General features: G+C 36.8%; 1 protein-coding gene across 3 annotated transcripts in view; it reads right to left on the reverse strand.

Annotated features, from left to right (window-relative positions):
* The window catches only part of LOC149299924 (fibroblast growth factor 14-like), a 278,072-nt gene extending 253,589 nt beyond the window's left edge, over positions 1 to 24,483 (reverse strand). For all 3 annotated transcript variants that reach the window (XM_089485822.1, XM_089485820.1, XM_089485819.1), the window contains exon 1: positions 24,276 to 24,483. In XM_089485822.1, the coding sequence (XP_089341948.1) occupies positions 24,276 to 24,483 (208 nt within the window). The remainder of the gene's footprint in view (positions 1 to 24,275) is intronic.
* Between the last annotated feature and the right edge of the window lie 1,417 nt (positions 24,484 to 25,900).

Raw genomic sequence — 25,900 nt, forward strand, 5'->3', positions numbered from 1 at the left:
ATGCACTATGCCACAAGCCGAAGTATCTTGAGTGCTTCCAAAATGCAGAGTACAATATACATTATTTATTCACATTTTCTGTTCACACCCTAGTCTTTTTATTTTGTTGCCATTACTACTCTTGGTTAGGTTCCCTTTTCTCCATAAATAAATCATTATAGCAAAAATGCCTTGTGTGTTTAACTGAGTATTTCTCCTAAAGGTATTTAACATACCTCTAGCAGTGGGCAACACAATGAATCCACTTCACTCAGCAGACTGAGAGAAACCCTGTATTATTAGGCTCTTAGTGCATTAAAAAAACCAAGACACCATAAACTATAGTTTGATTCTTCTAACACACACCAGATTTCAAGGCAGTGGGAATCATTTTGCACTCAAGGACTCTTGGAAAAGTAAACATAGAAACATTGAAATTTTATGGCAGATTCTGCCCATCTAGTTTGCCCACTGTTGAATCCACGTTTTCAGACATTAGACAAGAGATGGCTGTACATATACACACAAATACTTAATAAATGATTCAATATATTTTAGACAAAGTTTATTTATAAAGGGGCAATACATTTTTTCAGCTTGTGTGACAACCCATAGGAGTGCACAACTCTAGCGCTCGAGGGCCGCAAACAGGGCCGGAATTCTATGGTCCTTGCCTGAAAACAAGTAATTTCATGATTTTTTAATTAATGCCTTACTCAAGCTGGGATATGCAAAAAAATGTGGTTTTGTTTGCAGCCATTGAGTACTGGAGTTGGGCACGTCTGTTCTAGACAGAGAGACATTTGTCAAACAGTTATCAGACATATTTCATTGCTCCAATGAGTATATCCGAATGGAGATTAGGAGTAGTTTCACTTTATCGTGCCACAAATCCCACCAATCAAGTTGATGGTTACAATGATCAAATAGTGGAAAGAGCAGTTCAAGTGAGACTCATCACTGTTTCAACTGTCGGAATTCCCTATGCATTATAAAGGATCATTCCTGGCTAATTTCTTTTCAAGGACTGAGCTATTCAATCTGTGAGATGGCTTTCAAGAAGTATCACTGATTTAAATATGTTTTATACAGGATCATCCAAGCTGTTCTTGGAGTAAAAGCTCACTAGGGTTGGCCCTTCAATAAGGTACGTTGAAGTCATGAATATGAAACTGCAACTCTCTTGCCAAGTCCCTTTTTAGTAAAACTATTCTGTTGCTATTTAAAGCTGGCATCTCTACGAAAGATAATGCCATAATGATCAGCACAGGCAAGCCACCCACGATATATGCAGAAGCACTGAGGGTGAAGGAAACCAACCCTACACCCCAAACCACAATGCACTATAAATATCCACTGATGTCTTCACCTGTATAACAGAGGGAATGAGTGTTCCTTTCAGTGTACTGTTGCTCCTTTAAAATGAAACACGCTATTAATGATGCTAGATTGTTTCTTCGTTTTCTTACTCATAAGAATACCATTTAAGCCAGTCACTGCCAGACTAATAAATTAATTCATATCTCCTGCTTGCTACAGAGTGAAATAACAAACTTGATCCATAGGCTTAAGCAGGGGTTGACAAATTTGGTTTCAATCTAGGAGCCAGCTTTTTTTTTCTTGCCCAATCATGTTTTTATTTTCCTGGTGCCCAGTAACATACATTTACACACTAACACTATACAGTAGCAGACACATGCTAACATCTTATGCTCACAAACGGTAACACCTTACAGTAACACACACACCAACATTTTACACTTATCCCACAATATCTAACACCATACACTAATACACGCACACTAACACTATATACTGACATACAAACTCCTGCAAATGCCATAGTGTAACATATACACTATATGCACTAGCACTACACTCTTATACACATGCACACACACACACACACTGGCTAACACTATACATATATAAAACTACACACTCTAACACTGTGGACACATAGACACTTAATCTGGCACTACAATACCAGACCTGCTGACTAGCGCTATACATCTGCACACACACTGGCTATAGAACTATACATATACACACTGATACTACAGTATACGCACACACACTCACTCACAGACTGATTCGAGCACAATACATATACACACTCTGACACTACAGTATACACATACACGCGCTGACTCTAGCACTATACATATACACACTGACTAACATTATATACAAACACTCACATACACTACTCCCCCTCCCTCTCTCCCACCACCTCACCTCGTAGAGACCAGACACCTTCTGCTATCGTGAATCTGGCACCGTATGCTTTCCTGCCGGGGCGTGGTGTAGCAGGTGACGTGCCCAGTGGGGTCACATAATGCACCCTATGTGACCCCACTGGGAGCCTCATGGCATTAGCTACACTACGCCCCTGCAAGAAAGCATAGGGTGCTGGATTCATGATGAACCCTGGGCGCAAGGAAGTGGTTTCTAGTGGCCATGGGGACCTGGCATCTGGGTTTGTCGAACCCTGGGTTTAAGATTAAGCATTACCATCCCATTAAAAGAACATATAGAGATTGAGAGATGTTACCATTTAGCAGACCACAAAACCCACTTGCAGTTCCACTAGTTACATCAGCCGCTGTCCATTATCAAAGAATCCCTAAAATCGTTAAAAAAAGCAGCTGCCAAGTCATCCTACTTCAAAATCCAGGCCTGCAAATATATAGGTGTGGAATTGGATTTCAAAACATGTCAAGCTAGAGGTCAATTAAAACTGTACAGGGGACCTTTTGTAATTGTTCTGTATGGCGACATATGCACAGTAACAAAAGTCAGCCTTCAGATCTCTGGCTACAACAACTCTACCTCTCAGAAAAAATACCGTCAATCAATGTTTTATACCGTTTTGCATTCCCAAACTGCAGCTAAAAATAAAAAATCAATTACAAATTACAATAATCAGCTAGCTGTGATTTATCAAAGAGGCAGAAGTTAAGTTCCATGCCTTTGTGGTATACAGGCTTAAGTTAAATGGGAAGAAGTCTTTTCACTACGGTTTTGTATAATCTTGTGACTAATAAATGCACCGATCCAGGGCTTTGGGCTTGAGTAAACTTTTCTTGATAAAATATTTATCAACAATACATACAGAATATGACATACAAGGGTCCATAGCTAGCATTCTATATTTTGCCAGACACATAGAAACAAAGACTCTGACAGCAGATAAGAGCCATTCAGCCCATCAAGTCTGCCCATTTTCTTCTTTCCATATTAAACCAGTGAATTAAGTTTTTATGAAATGATCAGAGTACAAGGACACATTTTACCTGGATAAATCACTTTATTTATACAGAATATAAATCAAGGTTCAACGTGGAAGATAAAAGACTAACGTATGAAAAGGAAAAAATCTTGCATAAACAATTGAACACGATACATATACATTTAGAGCTTGGTAACTGAAAAGTACATTATAAAAACATATAGCCAAACACATCTCCCTATCTGCCAATGCACATGTACACCACACCACTAGCCAGCTCCAGCACTGGCTTGCCCACAAGTTTCTGGGGGTTTCATGAGACCCTTTGTACGCATTCCTGACAGGGATTGGCTGTTTTATTTTTTTCCAGATAAGCAATGTATATTAAGGAACTTGCAAGGAACTTAAATATGCTTCATTTGTTAGAGGGACTGCACAGGGCACTGAAGTGTCCATTTAAGTTCAATGTATTCAATCCAATTGTTTGGATTGACGTAGATCATTCCTATCCATTTCAGGTCTTTGACGGGTGCTGACACACAAAGATTTCAAGAGATCACTTAACATATTGCTTAGGGATACACAAAAAAACTAATTGGTTAACAAAACGCAGGCTTTTAACTTTGAATTGGATTGGAGAATGGCTTGATTATAAATCATTGTGCTACTCAATCTCATGCTGAATGACATCATAGATGGGTTTATTCACTTGCGTATATGTTTTTATATAGAGGTTTAAGAAGCTAAAATATTTGAATTCAACAAACATAATTAGAGGTGAACTGGCCAGGCATTTTGTATAGTATTTTTTTGTTTTATATGTTTTTAAATTTATAGATAAAACAACTAATATTTTTCAATGTCACTTTCAACTTGAAATTAACTTAAGTTGCCCATCCCTCCTACAGTTACATGACAGTGCTAATCATCAGGATGAAATATTGAAATTTTATGATGACTCAACTTTACCATCAGTAAGGTACCAATCTATCCTCCCCCTTGTTTCATGGGCATTTCATTCAGCCTGGCTGCATTTGATTCTAGCCTGCGCTTCGTGGAAGAAAGCCTTGGGCCGATGTTGACCAGCTCCTTTACATGAGCACTTGTCCCAAACCACAATTAATATTTTACGCGTTAAGGACAAATCCAGTTTTTTATATTTTTGTCACTATTACTATGCCTTTATTCAACTTCCCTCCTTTATATTTTGGTTACCTACACAAATGACATATTTAAAGACTGCGGTGCTTGTTACACAGCTGGCTATGGTCTTGCTTTATGGTTAGATATTGTTAATTGTGCTCATGAAGGACTGAGGTGGCCTAACAATGGCCGCAAGATAAACAGATGAAAATGCTTAGGGACCAATGTGGTGGTTCACGCGGTAGAAATGCGTCAGGATCCCTCAAAAAAACTTCCATTGAAAAGCATTACACAACATTTGTACAACCTATGCAAATGTTTCCCACCAATGACTTCTTTGTGGGTTTTTTTGCACAGAATTAGTCAAACACTCTCCATCTCACCTGTACAAACAAAAGGAAAAACTGGAACAGATGGCTTGATGAATTATTGTGTTAATATTCCTAAACACGTGAAGAAAAAAAACAACACACAGAGCCCTTTTAAAGATTTCCATGTAGCTATGGGTACAAAGCCTTTTACCCTACAGGTGGCTTTTAATTGGATCATATGACCACAGGCCACAGTTATGCAGTCTTTGGGAAAATGTAACATTTACAAAAGAATAATTTCTGTACAGAGTTTGGGTTTAGATGTTGTATCTGATGCCATATGGCATAATAAATAACTTTATAATTAGAAGAGTTGGTAGAACAGTACATTTAACTTCTTCCCCTTCATGGAATCTCAAGACTTTAACTAGACTTTCCACTTTTTACTGCCAAGGTCCAAACCCATTAAGTGTCCAGTGCAAGAAAGGTGAAGCAGGTCCTGCATACAACTGGTAAGGTTACGTTCATGAAATCATAGTGATATAGCTATGGATTATACATATCTCTCCAAGCTCTTCTTGCAGTGGAGGCTCACTGGAGTTGGCTTTTTATAATTCAGAATGAAGTTTATGACTTTAAATGGCAACTCTCTTCTAAACTCATTGTTTATGTATTAATCCCATCGAAGAAATATAAACTTAATTTATATTTTAAATTTATATTTCAAATTCCATAGAACCACCATCTATCAGTCCTTTGTAACTCAAAGTCGCCTTGTTTAAATGGCTTGGCAAGTAGCAGCTGATTTCTTTTATGAAAGAGTACATTTTCACTCAACATCATGAACGTTCTACTGATTGTCTCATATTGTCAGGGGAACAGAGGGGCTTGTCAATCAAGATATAGACATTTACATTTTGAAAGCATTCAGTGTGTCTAATAAGTGTACTCAACAAGTGAAACATTATTTCAAATAAACCATTTATACTGTAATACATGCAAATTCATTTCTGTTAAAATTATTTTGTAGGAATTTCAGTCCATATTAATACTTAGCTTCTTCATATTTTTTTATTGGTCTTAATAGTATTCTTACACTTGCCATTCAAGGGCAATAGTAAGACAACTCTACATAACCAAAAAGTAAACATAAAGTGAAGAGGGAAGGGATATAATGGCATCGATATATGGGTACTGCAAAGTCAACATGACGACTTCTGTGTATAACGCAGCTGTCCTGAAAATGGTAGACATGGTGGATTTGTCCCCCTTTTGTGCCTTCGGTCTGCAATAAACTTTCTGGTGGCTTTTTTTCCTTTAGGCACAGAGGAAAAGAAGTCATTCCATCGATCTTGCTTAAAAACCAGAAAAAAAGCAAAGCAAAATATCCCACTGCTGTCAATTGTGGCTTAAAACAAAGTACTGTGAAAGGAATCAAGTGCAATTATACTAAAGAAAGAAAGGATTTTGATGATTGTTTCTTCATATTAAATTAGTTTCCTTTTTTGTTAAGACATGGTTTCTCTTTGGTGGCAACTATAAAAGGTGGAGGGATAAGTAGGTGGCAATAGCGTCATAACATGAAACTAATTGATATGCTAATTCTGCAACTTATCTCAGCTACCACAAGGTAAAATTTATGACAATTTCAAACTAAAATAACACTGAACAGTTTTACTGCAAAATAAAAAGCACAAAAGATATTTTGCACATATGAACCCAACTTTTCATACTTCTCATTCAGTCCACCCACACATATATATCTATATAGGTCATATTCACGTATTCAACTCATCATTTAGTATGAATATATTATAAAAGGAAAACATTACACCATCGTTTGTCATAGTTCTTCTACATGTGATATTTCCTATCTAGACCAGCTCCCAAAAATTACTTCAAAGCATATTTACTTCTTCATTTCAGACTAATTTATCCATATGATTGTCATTGATGTTAGATAGATACTTATTCCCTGTAGATCTTTGGGATCTCTCTTGTAATCAGTCGGTACTCCTTATGATGTCATGTTGACATACCTGGTATTTTTCCATTTATTTTATACATGTAATTTTACAGTGATTAAATTGTGACCAGCAAGCACCATTTCATTTCACCTATCAGTTCAAAGCCAGAGATGCTGGCACCTGCTGACAGGGGAAATTCCAGGCTGTCTTATGACAATGTGATCTCATGTCTTGTGGTGGGGAAATGACCTCTCCAGTGCTAAATTCATTGGGCGTTTGGGCCGCTTTCCTTAGAATGTAAGAGTATATAGTGCAGTTAATGATTTCATCTTGGCATTTTAGATAATAAATGCTCAAATATTTTCATCCAATTTGATTTTGTGTTCTAGTTGGTAATTGCACATTAAATACATAATGTTCTATTGGTGTACTGTGATTTTTGCTTTTAGACATTCCTGCGTAGAAAAATAGATCAGGTGCAGTAGCAGCATATAATCTCATGTAAGAAATCTCCAAGCGAGTTAATACCTAATTGTGTATGGCAAGTACCAGCATGTTCATGGAGCTTAACTGCTTGCCGCTACTGTGGGTTCTTAATGGAATAGTCAGAGGCTTCTTTCTTCTACAATAAACCTTTTTTTCTCTGAAATGATTTTGGAAAATAATATTTATACATATTGCTAAATTTCTGCATTTATGTTACTGTATGATCTTTAGAACTTTGCCTCTTTTAAGAATATTACATTGTATTCAGAATAAATATCATTGAAAAGATCTAAACAGTGCACGGTTTGAAAAGTTAAAATGTAAATTGTTGTTCTCCAACCTCTTAATGTAGAGAGACACAAACCATTCAGAAGGCCACGTTTAAACCCTATACCATCTATAGTGATGTCCCATTATGTCATGATTTTAGGTAAGCAAGGCACTCGGGCACACATCGATATTGGTGGGATCCCAGTATAGGAGTCTCGTAACTGTAGGAAGCAATAGCGCTGTCCCAGGTCATATGTTAAATTTAGGGAATATTATAGATTACAGTGTTCACACGCACCGTGACATGTGTGGTTCAGTACTAACATCAATCACATATTTCCATTTCCCTTTCTCTGCTTTATTTATACCCCTAATATTTGAGGTGTTGAAATCAGGATACCTCTGTTGGGGGATGTGGTTGCACCAGCACAGATCTCCTTTTGACTTTATAGCCCCCTGGGTCAGGAAAGATCAGGGAATCTCCATAACCACCCATAATCCCTACTGCCTGCAAAGGCCGGTAGACGGTACCCAAACATGGGACACTTGGGAGGCATTCTTATTGTATTTGGTGGGTGAGAGAATACACCCCATTCATCACCCAACAATAATCTGATCTGTTCTGATCACAGCATATTACTATGATCAGCGCAGTTTCTACACTGATCTCTTTGTGCAGCATTATTTTATGTTATACCCTTTATTGGCTTTAGTTTTTTTCAGTTTTGGGTTAAAGGTGTTAATGCACTTTAGTGGTATTTTTTTCTCCAGCTATGTGCAGTTTCTTATAGAAAAAGAGAAAAACAAATAGCTCTCCATTTATTATAATCCATACTCGGTCAAATACATGAATGTGGTCTGAAGGATGCCCGTTGCACTTTTTATAATTTAGTATGAACAACTTAGAAAGCAGAGTCTGGCTAAAATGAGGGGGAATCCAATATTTGTATACACTGCAAGCTTATTTACCAAGTTCCCCATTAACAAAACAAAAACAAAGCAAAAAATACCAGTGTAGCCTTTTTCTTTTGTTAATTTGGAATGAGTCCAGGGGGGATGACTGTCTGTTTGCGCTAAAACCACAAAATATCCACTTTGTGGTTTATATTTTTCTGACGATTAAGTGAAATCTGGCACTTCTCTACAGATAAGATAATCATTAATAGAGAGATGCCAGTATGAATTCATGTTGGCAGTCAGGATCCGAAGACCTCATCCTCACCTCTCCGTAACGTTTTGGCTCACCAGAACGGAATAAACTAATTGTTATCCCCCCGCCCCCAAAACCAGGCAGCTTGTTCAAACTATGACAACTCTATATGTAATATGCCCATCATGTCTGTGACAAAGTGAAAAATATTGATATTTCAGGAGATGCTTAAGTAATATAAAACATTTATGCCTCGGAGTGACCATAACATAAAACCATCTGGCCCTGTATAATGCATAATTCAATTGGTGAGGGGACGTGGAGAACATTTAGTAGTTTAACTCTACATTATACAGCACCAGCCAAGCTCTTCCAGCAGGAGAAGCTTATTGGGGATGGGCCTTTATTAAAGTATAGTGAAGTCAAGGATTTGTATTTTTAAACTCTCTCTCTTTAAGAAATAAACCCCGTTATTGAAGAGCCAACCCCAATGAGCCTTTGCTCCAAGAATAGTGCACATGTCCCTGTATAAAGCATTCTTAAATCAGTGAGATTTATTGAAAGTCACATCACAGATTGACCTATGCATTATACAGGGACAGCTCAGCTCTTCTTGTAGAGAAGTTAGCCAGGGATTACACTTTATAATGCAGAGTGAATTCCGGCAGTTGAAACCACAACTTTCCTGATGTCTACCTACCTGCCTATTTAGTGAAGAAACCCCAGCGTTTCTCTCTCTAAATCTCTCCTCTGTGTCTCACATCGAAACACAGCAAACACAATACCCAAGAGACTTAATCTTGTGTCATGTAAAGAAACCCCACACAATGTTTGTATGTTGTCTCATAAAACAAAACAACAAACACACTATTTTGTATTTATTCCAGGAATTAAATCAGTACCAGTGAGATGGTCTTGACATGGTTTAAATTGTGTCTCACAATTGACCAGGACCTGAAGAGGCACATATATGCTTTTTCATTACCTCACATTATGCTTTTTATGTTGCATGTCATAGACCTTCTATTTAATTAGTTATAATTGCCCTAAATACTTTTGTTGAAGCAGGCAGATGGTAGCCAGTAACCCCCAGATACATCCCTGATTCACTTAAGGTGGTCCATGCATTATCAGCCGGCATACGCATCTATTACAAACCATTCCGTTTGTTATACGGTTCAATATTGGTTTGTGTTTGTTTAAGCTTCTAAAACGACCAAGCACATAGGAACTTATGTTTGATCTGAATGTTTTTTTTGTTTTTTTTTACAGTGCTATATAAAACAAATAATGTCTCTTTGAAGGCACAGTAATAGAAAAAAATCATAATTCAAAGCCAGGATTGAACGAATGTACAAAAAAATACGTGTTTGTGTGTGTGTGCGTGCACAGATCGTTATCAAATAAAAGCAGTATTTTTACACGTTATGATACAGAGTACCTAAACAAGCACTGTAAGGAGTATCAAACAATATTTTCTCAGTCCCAATACATAGCAGTAGTTACAATATTTTCCCTATTACAATTGAATAAAATAAAAAAATCCACACCACCATTAAGTGTCAGGTTCTTACTGTCATCTGTAGAAAGATGGCGTTAACTGTAATTGGAGGGCAAAAGACAAAGTATGAGTAAATAAAACACTAAACTACAAATAAGCTAATAGATGTTTCACTATGGTAAATGCTACCTGTTTTTAAATCTGAATCATTTTCTCGTACAAAATTCCGTTCGTAAATTCAACATTTGTATCCCTTCTGCATGACCCATTAAATAAAGGGACACAAATCAAAAAGATAAAATGATGGCACGAAATAACGAACAAAAGATGTGACTTCGCACAGGACACAGTATATATGACTGGAGGACGCCTGTAAAACTGAAGTGGATGGAATAATAAATTGTTTCAATCTTTGTCCTTTGTCACCCACAATAATAGATTCAATCTTTAGAGGGCTTTGTAAAATAGCCAATTAATGCTTCTAGGGACACGGACATCTGAGAAGCCCAGAAAACATGTCCCGAAAAGTATGAAGGCACTTTGAGTTTAGTCGTGTGGGATTGAGAAGATAATGGTCGTATAATTATGTTTTGCCAGTTATCTCAGGCTGATCTATTTCCAAATACATTTGTGTATTTACTAAGCCACCAAAACCATATAGAAATGCAGATATCCCTTATGATTCAAAACAGTCCACTCAATAAGGCTTATATAGGCATCGGACTGTTCATGTTTACCGATGGTAGGAGGAAAATGTACAACTTATTATATTCCTAGCTAAATAGTTCATAAACAGGTCAGTAAAGGCTCCAATATGCCACCATATCGCACTGGACCGTAAATGGAGGTCATTTCTTACTTGAGGATGTGTTCAATATGCATCTTTGTTACAAATACCTACTAAAAGTACTAAAAACCCAAATTCTTTTAATTAGTTCTATATTCTGGAAGACAAAGCTCTCGTAGAAACGTGAGTTTTATCTAACTAACGATCTCTAAGCACTACGTTATAAACATCCAGCTACGTTGATATTCTCCTGCGTATCAGGTTCAGGTGCCTCTTAAAATGCATTAAAGATGATGTTCCACTGATGCTGCTTGATTAAACATTTTTATGTTTGGTTAATATTGCTAATACTGTTTAGCGCCCAAACCCTTCCCACAAATAAATGTAATCATGTAAAATCGTGTTTTATTTAGATTTTTGCCAGGAACACTTAATTGGCATATGACACAAAATCAGGCACTGGTAGGTTGTTGCCATAGAAACCAAAAAATCGTCTTAAACGTTTCTGTATTTTTTATATATGACTAAACCTTGAGGGGAAGGAATAAAATGACAGCTTTGTATACCCTCACTGAATTGTTTGCCCCTGTGCAATTTTACACTTGGGAGAATTCCATAGGTTTAAACTAAATGTTTATTTGAATTTTGATTTAATTCAACATTTTATGAATTAAGCTTTAGCAAACAGAACAACTTAACACTTGAAGCTGTTATCACACATACTTTTATCTAGAGCAGTTGTAAATGCAATTTTATTTCCACTACTGCATACACAGTTACATTTGTGATTGTACCACTTCCAGATAAAGGAAATGAAATCAGAATAAACTTTGGTGAGATAATGGTTTTAAACATGCATCCATCACAAGCTTAACCATTTCAAGATCTCACTTCATGTCTTTATGGATGAGAATTTAACTTCATTGTATCTTGAATCCTAGGCAAAATTTCAAAGGGTGTGCAAAAAATGTACGGTTCTTTAGAAGTGGTCGGTAGGGAATTTTTTTTTTTTTTTTTTAAAAAGCGATAGAATAACTTTGAAAAATAGCCTATGTTATCTGCTTTTCAGAAGCAGATACATTGTGGAACACCCCTGGAAGCATTAAAGTTTTTTTTGGGGGGGGCAGCTTACCAAAAGTGATGTTTTTTAATTTGGATTAGCTGATACAATGTATAATGGATAATAAAATGTATTTTTCCCATTCCCTTTGTTTTTTGATATTTTAGTCCCAATATTCTGTTATATGCATTGATATGATTTCAAAAGAAGTCCTATAGGTGAAAGAGGGAAATTATAGTCAAACAAAGAATTAGCAAAAGAGCTTAAATGATATTAAAAAAAATATATATATATATATATATATATATATATATACATACATAACTGGCTTTTTAGTTAACCTAATTATATTGTTTCTACAATGTCGTTAGGGTTTTATGATGTTTAATATTAATGTTTGTGTGTACACGCAAAATTACATTATATCGTTTTAGATGGAAAGGTGAACAGGATTACGAGTGAAGTCTCAGTATATATCCCAAATATAAGAGGTTTTATGTCCCAACTGCTCATTCAGCTTGGAGCTCAGCGTAACTATTTGTGCTTTCCTACTTGAAATCCCTGTTTCAAGACAAGTGACAATTCAGATGGTGCTTACCTGCTGACGTAATGGTTTTCATTAGGACTGCTGGCTTGGAACTACTTGGTTCACCACCATTAGTAATTCATTAAAACATAATCTTTGTGAAGCACTATTAAAAGGTTGATAATGAAAATGATAGACATTGCAATTGGAGCAGACCTACTTCACCTAATTTATCCGAGTGTCTTAGTCTGGCGATTCTAGTTTTGTCAACCCCCTTTGAACTTAAACATTGTAAGAAGCACTGCGTACATTGTTGGTGCTATATAAATGAAAGATAATTATAAAAAGTAATAATATCCTGAAACACACATTTAAGCCCGTGAAATATGCCGTACCTATTATGATTACATGACACTGAATTTCCAGAACTGTATGCCAACATTTGGATTATTACCATTACAAAGTGTACTCAATGAATACCTATCTTTGAATGAGATAAAATATTTTCTCCGCCACTAAAATCTAGGTCGCACACTATACAATTCCCGACATCTGCATTAAAGATTTTAGGTACTATCTGCTCCTTGAAGAATCTCTGTCCTATATTCTGACAACATGTGTTATCCTTCATTTTGAGACATAAATAATTAATTACTTGAAGGCACTCCCAAGCCACAGACAAAAACCATCTTTTAAAAAAAAAACTGCAGTTATTCTGTGTTCTGTTACTAAAATGGTTCAAACGCAGCTACAAAATACAAATGCAAGCATATGTTTCTGAATGGTGGCCTTTAACCCCTTGATGACAATTGCCGGTCCGGGCACGTCACGGAAAATCAAGTCGTTAACGATTTTTATTTTTTTCAGTGTAGCGACATATACTGCTGTAGAGGGCATTGCTATATCTCCCAACCTCCTGGGGAAACTCACATATAACGGCAGCTTTGCTTGGGGACTACTGTAACTGGATTTGGTGTCCATAATACACAGTACACCTTTACTGTTGTGTTTGGGATATATTGTTATACAAGGGCTTTGGGTTTTCTTGTGATTTTTATAGGGATATTTGCAGGAGGACAGTTCTACCATATTGATAACGATTTAACAATATGGCTATAATAAATGTGTAGGTGATTTTACATCAGCAACCTACCCCTGATTACCCCTGAACTACCAAGTATAGCAATAATGTAAGTAGGGACTGGCAGCCTGCCCCCAATTAAATACAGCCTAGACATATAAACCAGCTACCTGTAAAAAGCCAATTATTAAAAATATATTAAGACTAAAAAATACAAAGGAACATTTTTGTTAAGTATAAAATATACAATAATAGGGGAACATGTTTACTTGAGGTTTACTGTTTTCCACGCCTCGACTTCGACTCTACATTATGGCTATGTACAATGGGTAGTTAAGTAAGCAGGAAGTCTCCTCACCAACTGAACTATGCATTATACAGGGCAAGTTTGGCAGTTCTAGATATAGAAACCCATTAGTATTGGCCCTGCATAATGAATACAAATAAAATTACTCTATATATCCTCAATACATTTTATTCAATACATACAGTGGATATAAAAAGCCTACACACCCCTGTTAAAATGCCAGGTTCTTCTGCTTTTAAAGAATGAGACAAAGTAAAATCACCTTTAATGTGACCGATAACATGAACAATTCAATTGTGAGGTTTTTAATTTTTTTCCCCTTCAAAGCTTTCAGTTTGTTTTGCAATTGAATTGTTCACGTTATCGGTCACATTAAAGGTGGAAAAAGTTCTGGCATGATTTATCTTTGTCTCATTCTTTAAAATGACAAGAACCTGGCAAAGTGTAGACTTTGTATATCCACTGTTTATAATACATAAATCACAACTTTGAAAAAACGACTCTCTTTAGTGAATAGACCCATTTGTGGTATGTTAAGTTTCCCTCGATAGTGCACGCTCATGGCACTCAAAATGGAGTGTACGAGCCCATTCAATAAACTCAATGGATCTGATTTTATTTTTATTCAATTAACTATATTATTTTGTTTGTACCTAAAAGGACGGGACCACCGATTTCATTCAGAAATGCACTTAATATGGTGTAACATAGCATTAAAAAGTGAAAGGGAAGCAAATCGATATCATCCTTTATAAAGACGAACACAGACTTTTGCTTTTGGAGATTGAATAAGCAAATGCGATGGTTAATAAAACATTGCAGAATTACATCTATGAATGGGAAAACATTTCTTATTACAGGCAGACAGGATGCATGATTTGACAACAAACATCCTGGCTTTTAATTAGCAATACGGAACAGCAGGTGGTTTATTTATGGGGGATAATTGTACACCTGAGGGAAGTGGTCAGATAATACTCTCAACCACAAAGCCTCATACAATCAACCAGCAATTCATTATTTCCTGCCTGGATACAGGTGTCATCTTTCAAAACGTAATGGAGACGATGCAAAAAATATTAACTGAAACCCATGTTTGTGATACCATGTTATGTATGGATCATACAGATACTGAAAAACAAAACTGGAAAAAAAAAAACAGATTTTCTGGCTATGTGGCAATCAAACTGCAGCACCAAGAACACTACATGAGATCAGAGTTAAATTAGCAGTTCAAGACTAATATCAGAATATGTAAAGCATGATGCGCTAAACACAATAGTGGACATAATGCTTCATAAGAAAAGTAAAAAATCCAAATTATGTTTTTTTTCTTATTAAACACCAAATTGACATCAAATGGAGTGTAAATCGTATTTAAAATACATAAAGTGCTGTGAAAAAATATTTGCACCTTCCCGATTTCTTTTTTTTTTGCTTATTTGTCGCATTTACATGTTTCAGATCATCAAACTATATTTTATTATATGGCAAAGACAACATGAATAAACAGAAGATGCAGATTTTTAATGATCATTTCATTTATTGTTGGTAAAGCATTAATTAAAAACTGTATCACCCATGTCAAAATGCACCCTTGGTGGCAACAACTGCAATCAAATGTTTGCGATAACTGACAATGAGTCTTTTACATTGCTGTGGAGGAATTCTGGGTCACTCTTCTTGTTAGAATGGTTTTAATTCAGCCACAACAAAGGGTTTCGAGCATAAACTGCCTTTCTAAGGTCATGTCACAGCATCTCAATTGGATTCAAGTTTTCAAGGGCTTCTTTTGGTGGACTTGCTTGTGTGCTTTCGTTCACTGTCAGATAATTGTCCTGCTGCATAACCCAACTAGGCACGGACTTAAGGTCACGGAAAAAACTCATAACTCATAATGCAGAAAATCTTCCCAGAAATAGTTCTTTAACCCCTTCGAGACAAAGGCTGATTTTACTTTTTGTACCCTTTGTGACAATGGCCTTTTTAACATTTCTGCGCTGCTCGTGTTTAGCTGTAATTTTCTTCTTTCCCGTTTACTGAACCCACACACATTAGATATTGTTTTTTTCAGGACAAGAAGGGCTTTCTTTAGATGACATTGTTTTGATTGTATCATATTATTTACTATTAAAAAAATTATAAAATATGGTGAAAAATTTAGAAAAAAATGACTGTTTCTAACTTTTAGTTGAAAAATCTTTTACTCATCTATAAAAGGTAATGAAAAAACCTGCTAAATAGATTCTACTATTTGTCCTGAGTTTAGAAATACCCAATGTTTTTATGTTTTTTTGCTTTTTTCTACCCATTATGGGGCAATAAGTACAAGTAGCGTTTTGCTATTTCAAAGCCATTTTTTCCAAATCTGGTAATTCTTCCCCCCATGTGCCATTTCGGGTATCTTTGAACCCGGCCAATGCAATTTACCCCATCAAGTCATATATTTTTGAAAACTAGACAGCGCAGGGTATTCCAAATGCTAGTATTTTAACTCTTTCCATGCACCATATCTACCACCAGTCTTTGTCAAACTTTATGGTAGTCATTTTTTTGCATTTGTTTTGTCATACACATTTTACTTCAGGTATGAATTAAAATGTTCTAGTTTATGTCACTATCACAAAACACCCCAATATGTGTTCAGCAACATCTCCTGAGCGCAGCGATACCCCACATGAATGATTTTGCCTGGCTGTTTGGGGGCAAAAGGGCCACATTTGGGGCATGCGCATTTTTCAATGTTGAACTTTGGCATTTGGGGATCCACTGCCCATGCCCTATTTGGTACATCTTTGAGCCGGGCCATTTCAGTGTGCCCAATAAACCCATATATTTTTGAAAACTAGACACCCCAGGGTATTTCAAATGCTAGTATTTTAACTCTTTCCATGCACCATATCTACCACCAGTCTTTGTCAAACTTTGTGGTAGTCATTTTTTTGCATTTGGTTTTCCACACACACATTTTACTTCAGGTATGAATTAAAAAGTTCTCGTATATGTCACTATCACAAAACACCCCAATATGTGTTCAGCAACATCTCCTGAGTACAGCGATACCTCACATGAATGATTTTGCCTGGCTGTTTTGGGGCAAAAGGGCCACATTTGGGGCATGCGCTTTTTTCAATGTTGAACTTTGGCATTTGGGATCCACTGCCCATGCCCTATTTGGTACATCTTTGAGCCAGGCCATTTCAGTGTGCCCAACAAAACCATATATTTTTCAAAACTAGACACCACAGGGTATTTTAAATGCTGGTATTTTAACTCTTTGCATGCACATATTTTACCACCAGCATTTTTTCAAAGTTTGCAGTAATATTTTTGTGTGTGTATTTTTCCCACACACACCTACTTTATGTATGAATTTACAGCTCCTGGTATATGCCGCTGTCACACGACACCCCATAATGTGTTCAGCAACATCTCCTGAGTGCAGTGATACCCCACATGCATGGGTGTGTCATTTTTTGGGGGAACTAAAAGGCCACATTTGGTACGTGTGCATTTTTCTAATTGGAAATTAGATGTGTGGCCATCCTTCCCCCCGTGTTAATTGGGACGTTGTTGAACCTGGCCCATTCAATTTACCCCATCAAATCATACATTTTTTAAAAGTAGACACCCCACGGGCATTTAATATGCCAGTATTTTAACTCTTTCCATGCGAGAATTGTTTTAAGCTAATATGCTAATTTTAGGACTTGCTCACAAAAATATATTTTTTATATATATATATATATATTTTTTTTTTATTTTTTTGAAAAAAAAAATTAACATTTTTTTTCAACTTGGAGGTTCCCCTGATAGTGACATCAGTGGGAAATGATTTTTACATTTTACTGTTTTTTTACTATTTTTTTCTAATTATTATTAATTTTATTTTATTTTTTAATTTATTTTTACTAATCACACTGTGATTAGAAAGCTGGGCTCCATTGACTTGCATGGTGAATGCAGTACCTGTATTCAACCTGCAAGTGGAGCCAAAGTTCTCTAGATGGTCTGGACTATCTAGCGAACTTTTAAAATTTGTGGTTCCTGTTACAGGACGGCGGCCATCTTCCTTGATGGCGAAGATTGCCGGCAGCTGCGGCTGTGACCGCTCTCCGGAGCGGTCACAGCCCATCAAAAGGTTAGTGTTTGGTGTCGCTGGATGCCTCCTGATCGAGGCATTCCAGCGACACCATTTAAGTTTAGGAGGCGATCGTCGATCGCCTCCTAAACGCTTTTAAAACGGGCGTCCGCCGCCATACAAAGTATGGTGGATGTTGACGCCCCGTGGAGGGGCCAGAGATGGCCCCTTCGTGCCGATCGCGGCGTTGCTGAATGCCTCGAGGTCGAGGCATTCAGCAACGCTTTTTGGGTGCAGAAAGCGATAGTAGATCGCTTTCTGCACCCGTTTAAAGACGTGCCGGTCCTGGCACGTCAATTGTCGTAAAGCACATGCTTTTCCGTGCCGTGCCAGGACCGGCAATTGTCATTAAGGGGTTAAACATGTAAAAAAAAAATCCCCTCATTCATAATTTCCTTCCTCAACCCTACGTATGACCCAGGGAAGTGCCCCAAACCACCCTTCTACCACTTATGTCCTCAAACTCCGTCAACCATGCCGAGCAACGGGATATGGCATCATACACCAGCGTGATGCATGTACGGCATGGAGGAAGGTCACCTGATGTACTTGGGCTGGTAACAAGGCAGATCTCTCATCTCCCCTACTGTCTCAAGGATAAGTCACGTGCCAGGGAGCTTGATCACCCCATAGAGAAATCATGTACTTAGTTATGCAGCAGAAACTGCCCCCTCTGAAACTGCCCCCCTAGGCCTAATCGGCCCAGATGAGATTACATCACTGAACTCAACCTTCAAACCGACGGAAATCTCACAAGAGCAGGAACCTCATCCCCTTCTGCACCTGTAGATCTTCATGTTTGTTTTCATTGTAATATCACTAAAAAATCCTGCTGGCACTTTATAAAAAAATAAACAAATAAAAAAGATACTAATATGTGACACAAAAGCAGGGGCTGATAGATTGTTACCATAGAATCTGAAAAAACTTCTTAAAAAGTTTCTATATTGTTTTATGTGGTATTCCTTCAATCCTTTCTAAAGTCACATAAAAAGCCCCAGCAAAGCCATCTCTTAGCTATGCCTCTAATCGCAGCCTCTAAAGTAAACGTCTCTCTCTTTGTCCACTTGAAATATTAAACATCTTGAGTCAGCACAAGCTTGTGAACACCACCATTTAATTGTAAAGGTCATGCTGGAAAATTAGCTCATGCCTAGAATTTTTCTTGTATTATTTTTGTTTTCTTATTAATTCCACCACTGTTTCTTAGAGCAAAGCATCACACTTCTCTGAGAATTGGCTTCCATGATCCAAGAGAAAAGGGGCACCACTGCCTTTGTAATACCTATACACATGAAACTGTGGTCTGCACAACAATCTGTTTTACACATATTATCGGCAATGTGTAAACGTGACCGGTATACCAAAACGCAGACAGGAGCATGCTAATTTAAAAAAAGTCCCACTAGTATTTGTTTCAGGTGCACAGGGCTTCCTGGCAGATAAAGAATAAACCGTAGGATTTGGAGCAGAAACAAGTACATTGTTGTTCTATCCTCGTCAGGTTGGCAGCCAGAGCAAATGACAAACAATGGACAGTAAAAGTAGGTGAGCTCAACTGATATATGTGTTTTCAATCCTAGCAGTGAGGCAACATCGTAAAATATTGATGCCCCCATTGGACATATAGGTCACATAGAAGAGTCAGTATGCATCTTACAGCATACCTGGCAGGCAATAATTACAGAATATGCCGGAAAGCATTTCCATACCGACTACATCTCAGAATACTTCAAGGCCTAAGTACGTTTTGATCTATAGATTTGTGAACCACAAGGCTAGCTTAGTTTTCATTTTTTTTTTTTTTTGAAGAAATACAAGTTGAGAGTAAGAATATTGGGCAAAGAGAACGACATCAGGTCTACGTTCTACACGTTCATTTTTATCTTGATTATTCCCTTCCCTTCTGGTCTATTTACACATCAACCTTTATCATTCCTTCTGGCTCACCTTTAATGTCCCATAGTTACCTTACATAAGAGAGCGCAGCTACTCTGTGCTAAAATCAGCAGCTTGATGCTATCTTATTAATAATGCTATATGTTATTTTGGGGGCTATATAAATTACGTTAAATAATCTGATAATTTAACCCCTTAAGGACAATGGGCGGTCCCTAACCCCATTGAAAACAATGCATTTTGAGCCCGTACATGTACGGGCTTTGTCATTAAGGGGTTAATAGGGTTTAGGTGTACTAGAATGGCACTATCCCATTGACAGTTATGGACAGAAGGCTCATACTGCAACCTTTGTCCCTATAGTAAACCAATGGTTTATAAAATGAAGTAGCAATTTAATAAACACACCAATGTTTACTTCTTAAAGTGTTTATTTGTTTTTCTGTAGTTAACAAACAAACAGAAACAGTAAAAATATTTAAGATATAATTAGAATGTTTGGTTTTCTGATAAGTGAATCTAACTTAAGTCTACACAGCCATAAACCTCTCCATGGAAAAAAACAAAGATCACTGCATCACAACATAAGGCTTATTTTTCCTATATCTAGAAGAAATATGTAAAATGTAATAAATGGGTTTATTCACTTAATCTTATAATAAATTACCCAGAATAAATATAAACCTTAAGTATGAGAAACTGGTTTATTCGCTAAAATATTTTATACCTAAAAAAAATCTATACCTTAAATATGGGAAATTGGTTTATTCACCAAAATATCTTATACCCAGAATAAATATATACCTTAAGTATCAGAAATTGGTTTATTCAACAAAATATCTTATACTCAAAATAAATATAACCTTAAATATCAGACATTGGTTTATTCACTAAAACATCTTATACCCAGAATATATACCTTAAATATTCACTAAAACATATTATACCCAGAATAAATATATACCTTAAATATTTACTAAAGCATTTTATACCCGGAATAAATATATACCTTAAATAACAGAAGTGGGTTTAGTCAATTGAGTAACATGAAACATCTCACTATTTATTACCAACAGCCATCCTTGTTTTTCTGAACAAACCTGCATCTGTTTGCCCTTCCATAAGATAATGCCTTTAGTTTTTAGTGCTCCCTAGGAAGAACAGTAATACAGTAAGAAATTAAACAATGCTCTGTTCTTTTATTTTTTTCTGTTTTGTGGGGGTTTTTTTGTTCTGTTTTATAAAGTTGATGCCTTTATTGGCTCAACAAGATGCCTCTGAGGTTCTGAAAGATTCTGATAACTACATATTTTTTCTGTGCTTGCCCAAGAATAGGTATCAACTTTTTACTCGCTCTTCTCTTGGACTAATACAGCTGTATCCATGTTCATTCTCCTGCGATTCATCTGAATTGAGCCTGACAGAACGCAGATCCATGTGCATGCCGATTTCTTTTATTATGTAGATAAAAAGTGCACATTAAAAGACGCCCCTTCAACAAACGTGCGCATGCAAGCAATAAGAAACTGGAAGGGCTGAAATCTAAGGCATCACAGGTCAAAAGAAAACTCAATACTTTTGATCATAAGTCCAGTAAACTATTATCCAGAAAGGAAGTATATGCCATTATATGATACTTTTCAATGAAAAATCTTGCACACCATTTTTGGGTAAAATACAATACTTTCCAATTATATACGAGGCTAACTGCTGGATAAAATGTTGACGGGGACAAAATTAAGTTAATGAATGAGTGTTCCCATTGAGCCATAGAATTTCCCATCCTCAAGCAAATGGAGTCCTCTGAATGCATTCACCGGGGAATAGATCATGCACCAGCATCCTTTATTTGTGCATTAAGGGTTACATTGATTGCATTGGACTCAAAGGTAATTGATTAAATTCTTGTCAAGTTCTGCATCTTGGGAATATAGTCCTTCAACTGCATCAGAGCTCAGCTGGCCTGTTCACTGCTCATGCGCACATACATAAAACTATTGCAAACTGAAGAACTAGCTATCGGAGGGCTTACACATAATTAAGTGTATGCACCCTTTTTACCTGGGTTTATGTGTGCACAACATTTCTTATGCAATAACTACATGATACTGTATATGTATCAAAATAGATATAGAACAGTAAAACGAATTCATTCCAGAAGCACTGAGTATATATGCTGTACTATACGGTGTATATATATATATATATATACACACACTGTACTATACTGTACTGTACATATTATTACTGTCTATGTGTATATCAATATAGATATAGAACAGTAAAAAACATTCATTCCAGAAGCACTAACTATATATTTATATACACACACACACACACACACACAAATTATGCAGCACAGATACAATGTTTCCCTTCTTATAAACGGCCTTTTTAGATCATTGGAATGATTTGAGACCCCTCGTTTTATGCTGCAGTTCTACGTTCTGTATGTAGTTTGCTGAACCTTAGTTTATGTACTTCAATGTACAACAAATAAAGATTATAGATATATGGAAATCTGCAATAATCAGATAGAAGCTCACTTGGTGACAAATAACCAACTGCTCTTTGACCCAAGCTATGAAATGGCTACACAGTCTATCATCTGAGATTAAAAAGCACTATTCCCAAAGAGCATTTTCCTCTGTAGTTCCTCCTATAACGTAATAGACCCCACACTGTATGACAATGGAGCTCTTTGCGGTCCCTGCAGGTCCATACTCCAAAGAGTTTGTGGAGTGAATGGTAACTATTGCAATAAGCCCCGCTCCTCCCCAAAAACACAGTGCATAAAACCAGGCACTCAAACACAAAGTGGCAAATTAGGTGTCCCAAAAATCCACAAAGCTGTGAAGTGTTGTATATGTGATGTCATTTTAGCCTGGGCAACGCTGCCAAACTGGGCACTATGCTGTTGTAGATTTCTTGTTTCTCAATGGAGAAAATGAGAATCCTATATGAAGCAATCTCTTCTAATTCACTGCGGTAATTCAGGGTCTGTGGCCGCCAGCACTGAAGAGAGTGGTTAACAAAACAATATGGATTTCTTTGTCAGATCTGCAAGCATTCGGTGAGCATTTCTACCCAGACAGCTGGGTTAATTCTCTCTCTCTTTGGTATTCTAAGTAGTAAGTGTCTTTTTGCTGCAGAATGATATGACAAACATACAACAACAAAAAATCCATGACTGCAAAGCTTGAACCTCACTTAAAATGTTAAGTATTTCAGTGTTAAGCAAATGAACGTAAACGTTAAATGTCAATATTTTCATCTTACAAAAACAGGTCTGAAAAGCGGCCCCCACGCAGGCGTTGCTGTTTGTTGATGTTGGGATGTCAGAATGGCAAAGAAAGCTATGATCTACTACACTGCAGTGCCAACGTCAGAAGCAAACCTGAAATTCATTGCTCTTGATGTGACTGGGGCTCAAGGAACCACGGGTCACACAGGACCAAGGGAATGGAACACCAAAACATTTCATTACAAATCAACCATGTAACCCGCTATTAGTACACGTTGCAACAGATAAACGCAGGCCAGGGGTAACAGACGATAGGAGGGGGCTAAAAAAAAAAAAAATAACCCATCCAATTCAAAATACCAATTTCTCTCAACATTACACAGGAGGATTTCGCTCTTTTCCGCATCCAAGGAGTATAGAGAAAAAAATGAAATTACAGAATTGAACAGTGAAGTAGAAACCTTTAGCTTTCAGCAGAAGGAAAAAAAAAACCTTACAACGTACTGCAAATATTAACCCAATAACGCCTGCGATCACTGCATCACATTAAAAAACAGTGCTGATACCACATAGAAACCTGGTACATTATATCACACAGGCACACAATAATTCTAATGAAAACACTTGTTTACTTTGTTTTCTTTTAACCTGGGAACCAGTGCCATGCACTTAGGATCTAATGAATAGCCAAAAATAAGTAACAATCTGCCACAATTGTTTTGGATTTATTTTTTATATACTTTGGAGAGGTGTTTTGTGTTTGGAATATTTGCACAGTAATCAGAAAGTATTGCAGGATGCCAGTGCCCCAGTAAGTACATATTAACCAAGTATCGCCACTTAAAGCACCCCCTTTGCCCCATCCCGCTTTTCATCAAATCCTTAAAGAAGTGCCAAATAAATAAAAAAACTTTCCCCATTTGTCTAGAATGCCACAGAAACCAGACACATCCCCCCCTCCCAAAAAAAACAAACCCTTTCAACACGATCAAGTTAAAAAATGCTCGCCAGGTGAAAAATTCAAGGGCCGCTCTTGAAGATTTTGATGCCTCAAAAAACCTGCAAGCCCCTCAGTAGAGATTAACCCCCTATGGGTTCCAGGGGCCCATGCCACATGCTGCATTGCACATCTTCTCTGGTACAAAATGGGTTAAAAACACACAAACAAATCATGCATTTTTGAAAGCTTACCACTTGGATTCTTGCTTTTCTTAAGACTCTTGCCACAAAGACACTGCAGCATATGCGTTCCTTTACTGAAAATGTTCCAAAGAAACCACATTGATTTGGGCGAATAGCAATCCAGCAGCTTAGACACCCTGAGAAGGAAAATATCCTTGTTGTTGCATAATAATAAACTGAGATCAGTTCTCCAGAACAAGGGTACCAATTTAACCATAGAAAATGATTATTTTCCTATCTTCTATCAGTCTTGGTTCCTTGCAAGGTTTATTTCTCAGAGGCTCCTCAATTAGAGAGCTGTATTTTTCCCCTTTTCGCTTTCAGATAAGGTTAAGATTAATGGTTATAACTACATCAACACTGGGCTATTACCAAGGCGTACAATTCTCCCTTTCCAGCATGTAGCCAAATGGAAAGTAAGCTAAAGAAATCCCACGAGAGGCCAAAAACTAATCAGAGAACAGTAATACATGTAAGATCCCCGAAGTGAAAAAACATTGCCTATCACTTGATTGCTATGAGGATGGGTGGATCTGTAGAGCATCAAAAGCCAAGGCAGGATTCATGTTACTGAGAGACTGCAGTTGTAGCACCAAACATTACCCAATCAAGCCTGAATGATGATGATGATGATGATGAAATAAACTCCCCTCTTTAAGTATGGATATTGTTACCATCAATTCCCTGTGATATGTGTAATCTTATTAAACCTGCAGTTCCAAAAATCACACAGCAGGACTGATGTAAAAATCCAGATCCCCTTAATAGATGGATTACTGTGGGTGGAAAGGGAGACAGATCCTCTTCCCTTAGCTCTCACTCTCCCTGCTGCTCCAAGCACTGGTGTGCATTATAAATACATTTCCCTGTCTTTCACTCCCTGTGCTTGGCTCTGAATTGCAGGCACAGATAGAGTAGGAGGAGTTGAAGATATTTTTTTTTCATTTTTTTTTTCAAAAAAAGCTTTATTACAACCTAGACATTAAGACATGGGATTTTTTTTATTTATTTATTTTTGGTACTTATGATGGGTTAAAAAAAAACAAAAAAAACCCCAAACATAATAAAGCATTTTTCCGTACACGTATGTAATGGTTTCGACAGGCGAATTTGTTTATTGTAAGTGACATACATACCTTAAACAAATACATTGTTTATATACAATATAGCAACACATACATTTGATTAAAAAAAAATACATTTGCAGGCATCCCCTGTAATCTCATTAACAATTCATCTACATGGTTTTCTATTAAATGCATGAGAACAATAGACTCATTATATTGATTAAGCTGAGTGAGTCAAAAACAATGTACCACGGGGTTTTGTTACAATGTTTCCTGCTGTATGATGCCATGAAGGTTAACCCTTAACATAAGAAGCTCAATTTAGTAAGGCTTTTTAGTACGGTTTTGATGCCTATGGTTGCCACAGTAACCACAGGCTGCGCAAAGCTCTGGAGAGCCATACATATTAACCTTCAGGACATTAATAGGGTTAGTTAGCAAATCTAGGTCTGTCAATGGCCAGCACTAAAAAAACAAAAGTACAAAAAGCTAATAGATAAAAAACGCTTTAACACGATTTATTATATCATAGCGAATTAGAAAAAAAGGAAGCCAAAAACACAATGG

The sequence above is a fragment of the Sceloporus occidentalis genome, unplaced genomic scaffold (genome assembly GCF_023333645.1).
Source record: "Sceloporus occidentalis isolate IW3139 unplaced genomic scaffold, rSceOcc1.0.p SCAF_27, whole genome shotgun sequence".
Lineage (NCBI taxonomy): Eukaryota > Metazoa > Chordata > Lepidosauria > Squamata > Phrynosomatidae > Sceloporus > Sceloporus occidentalis.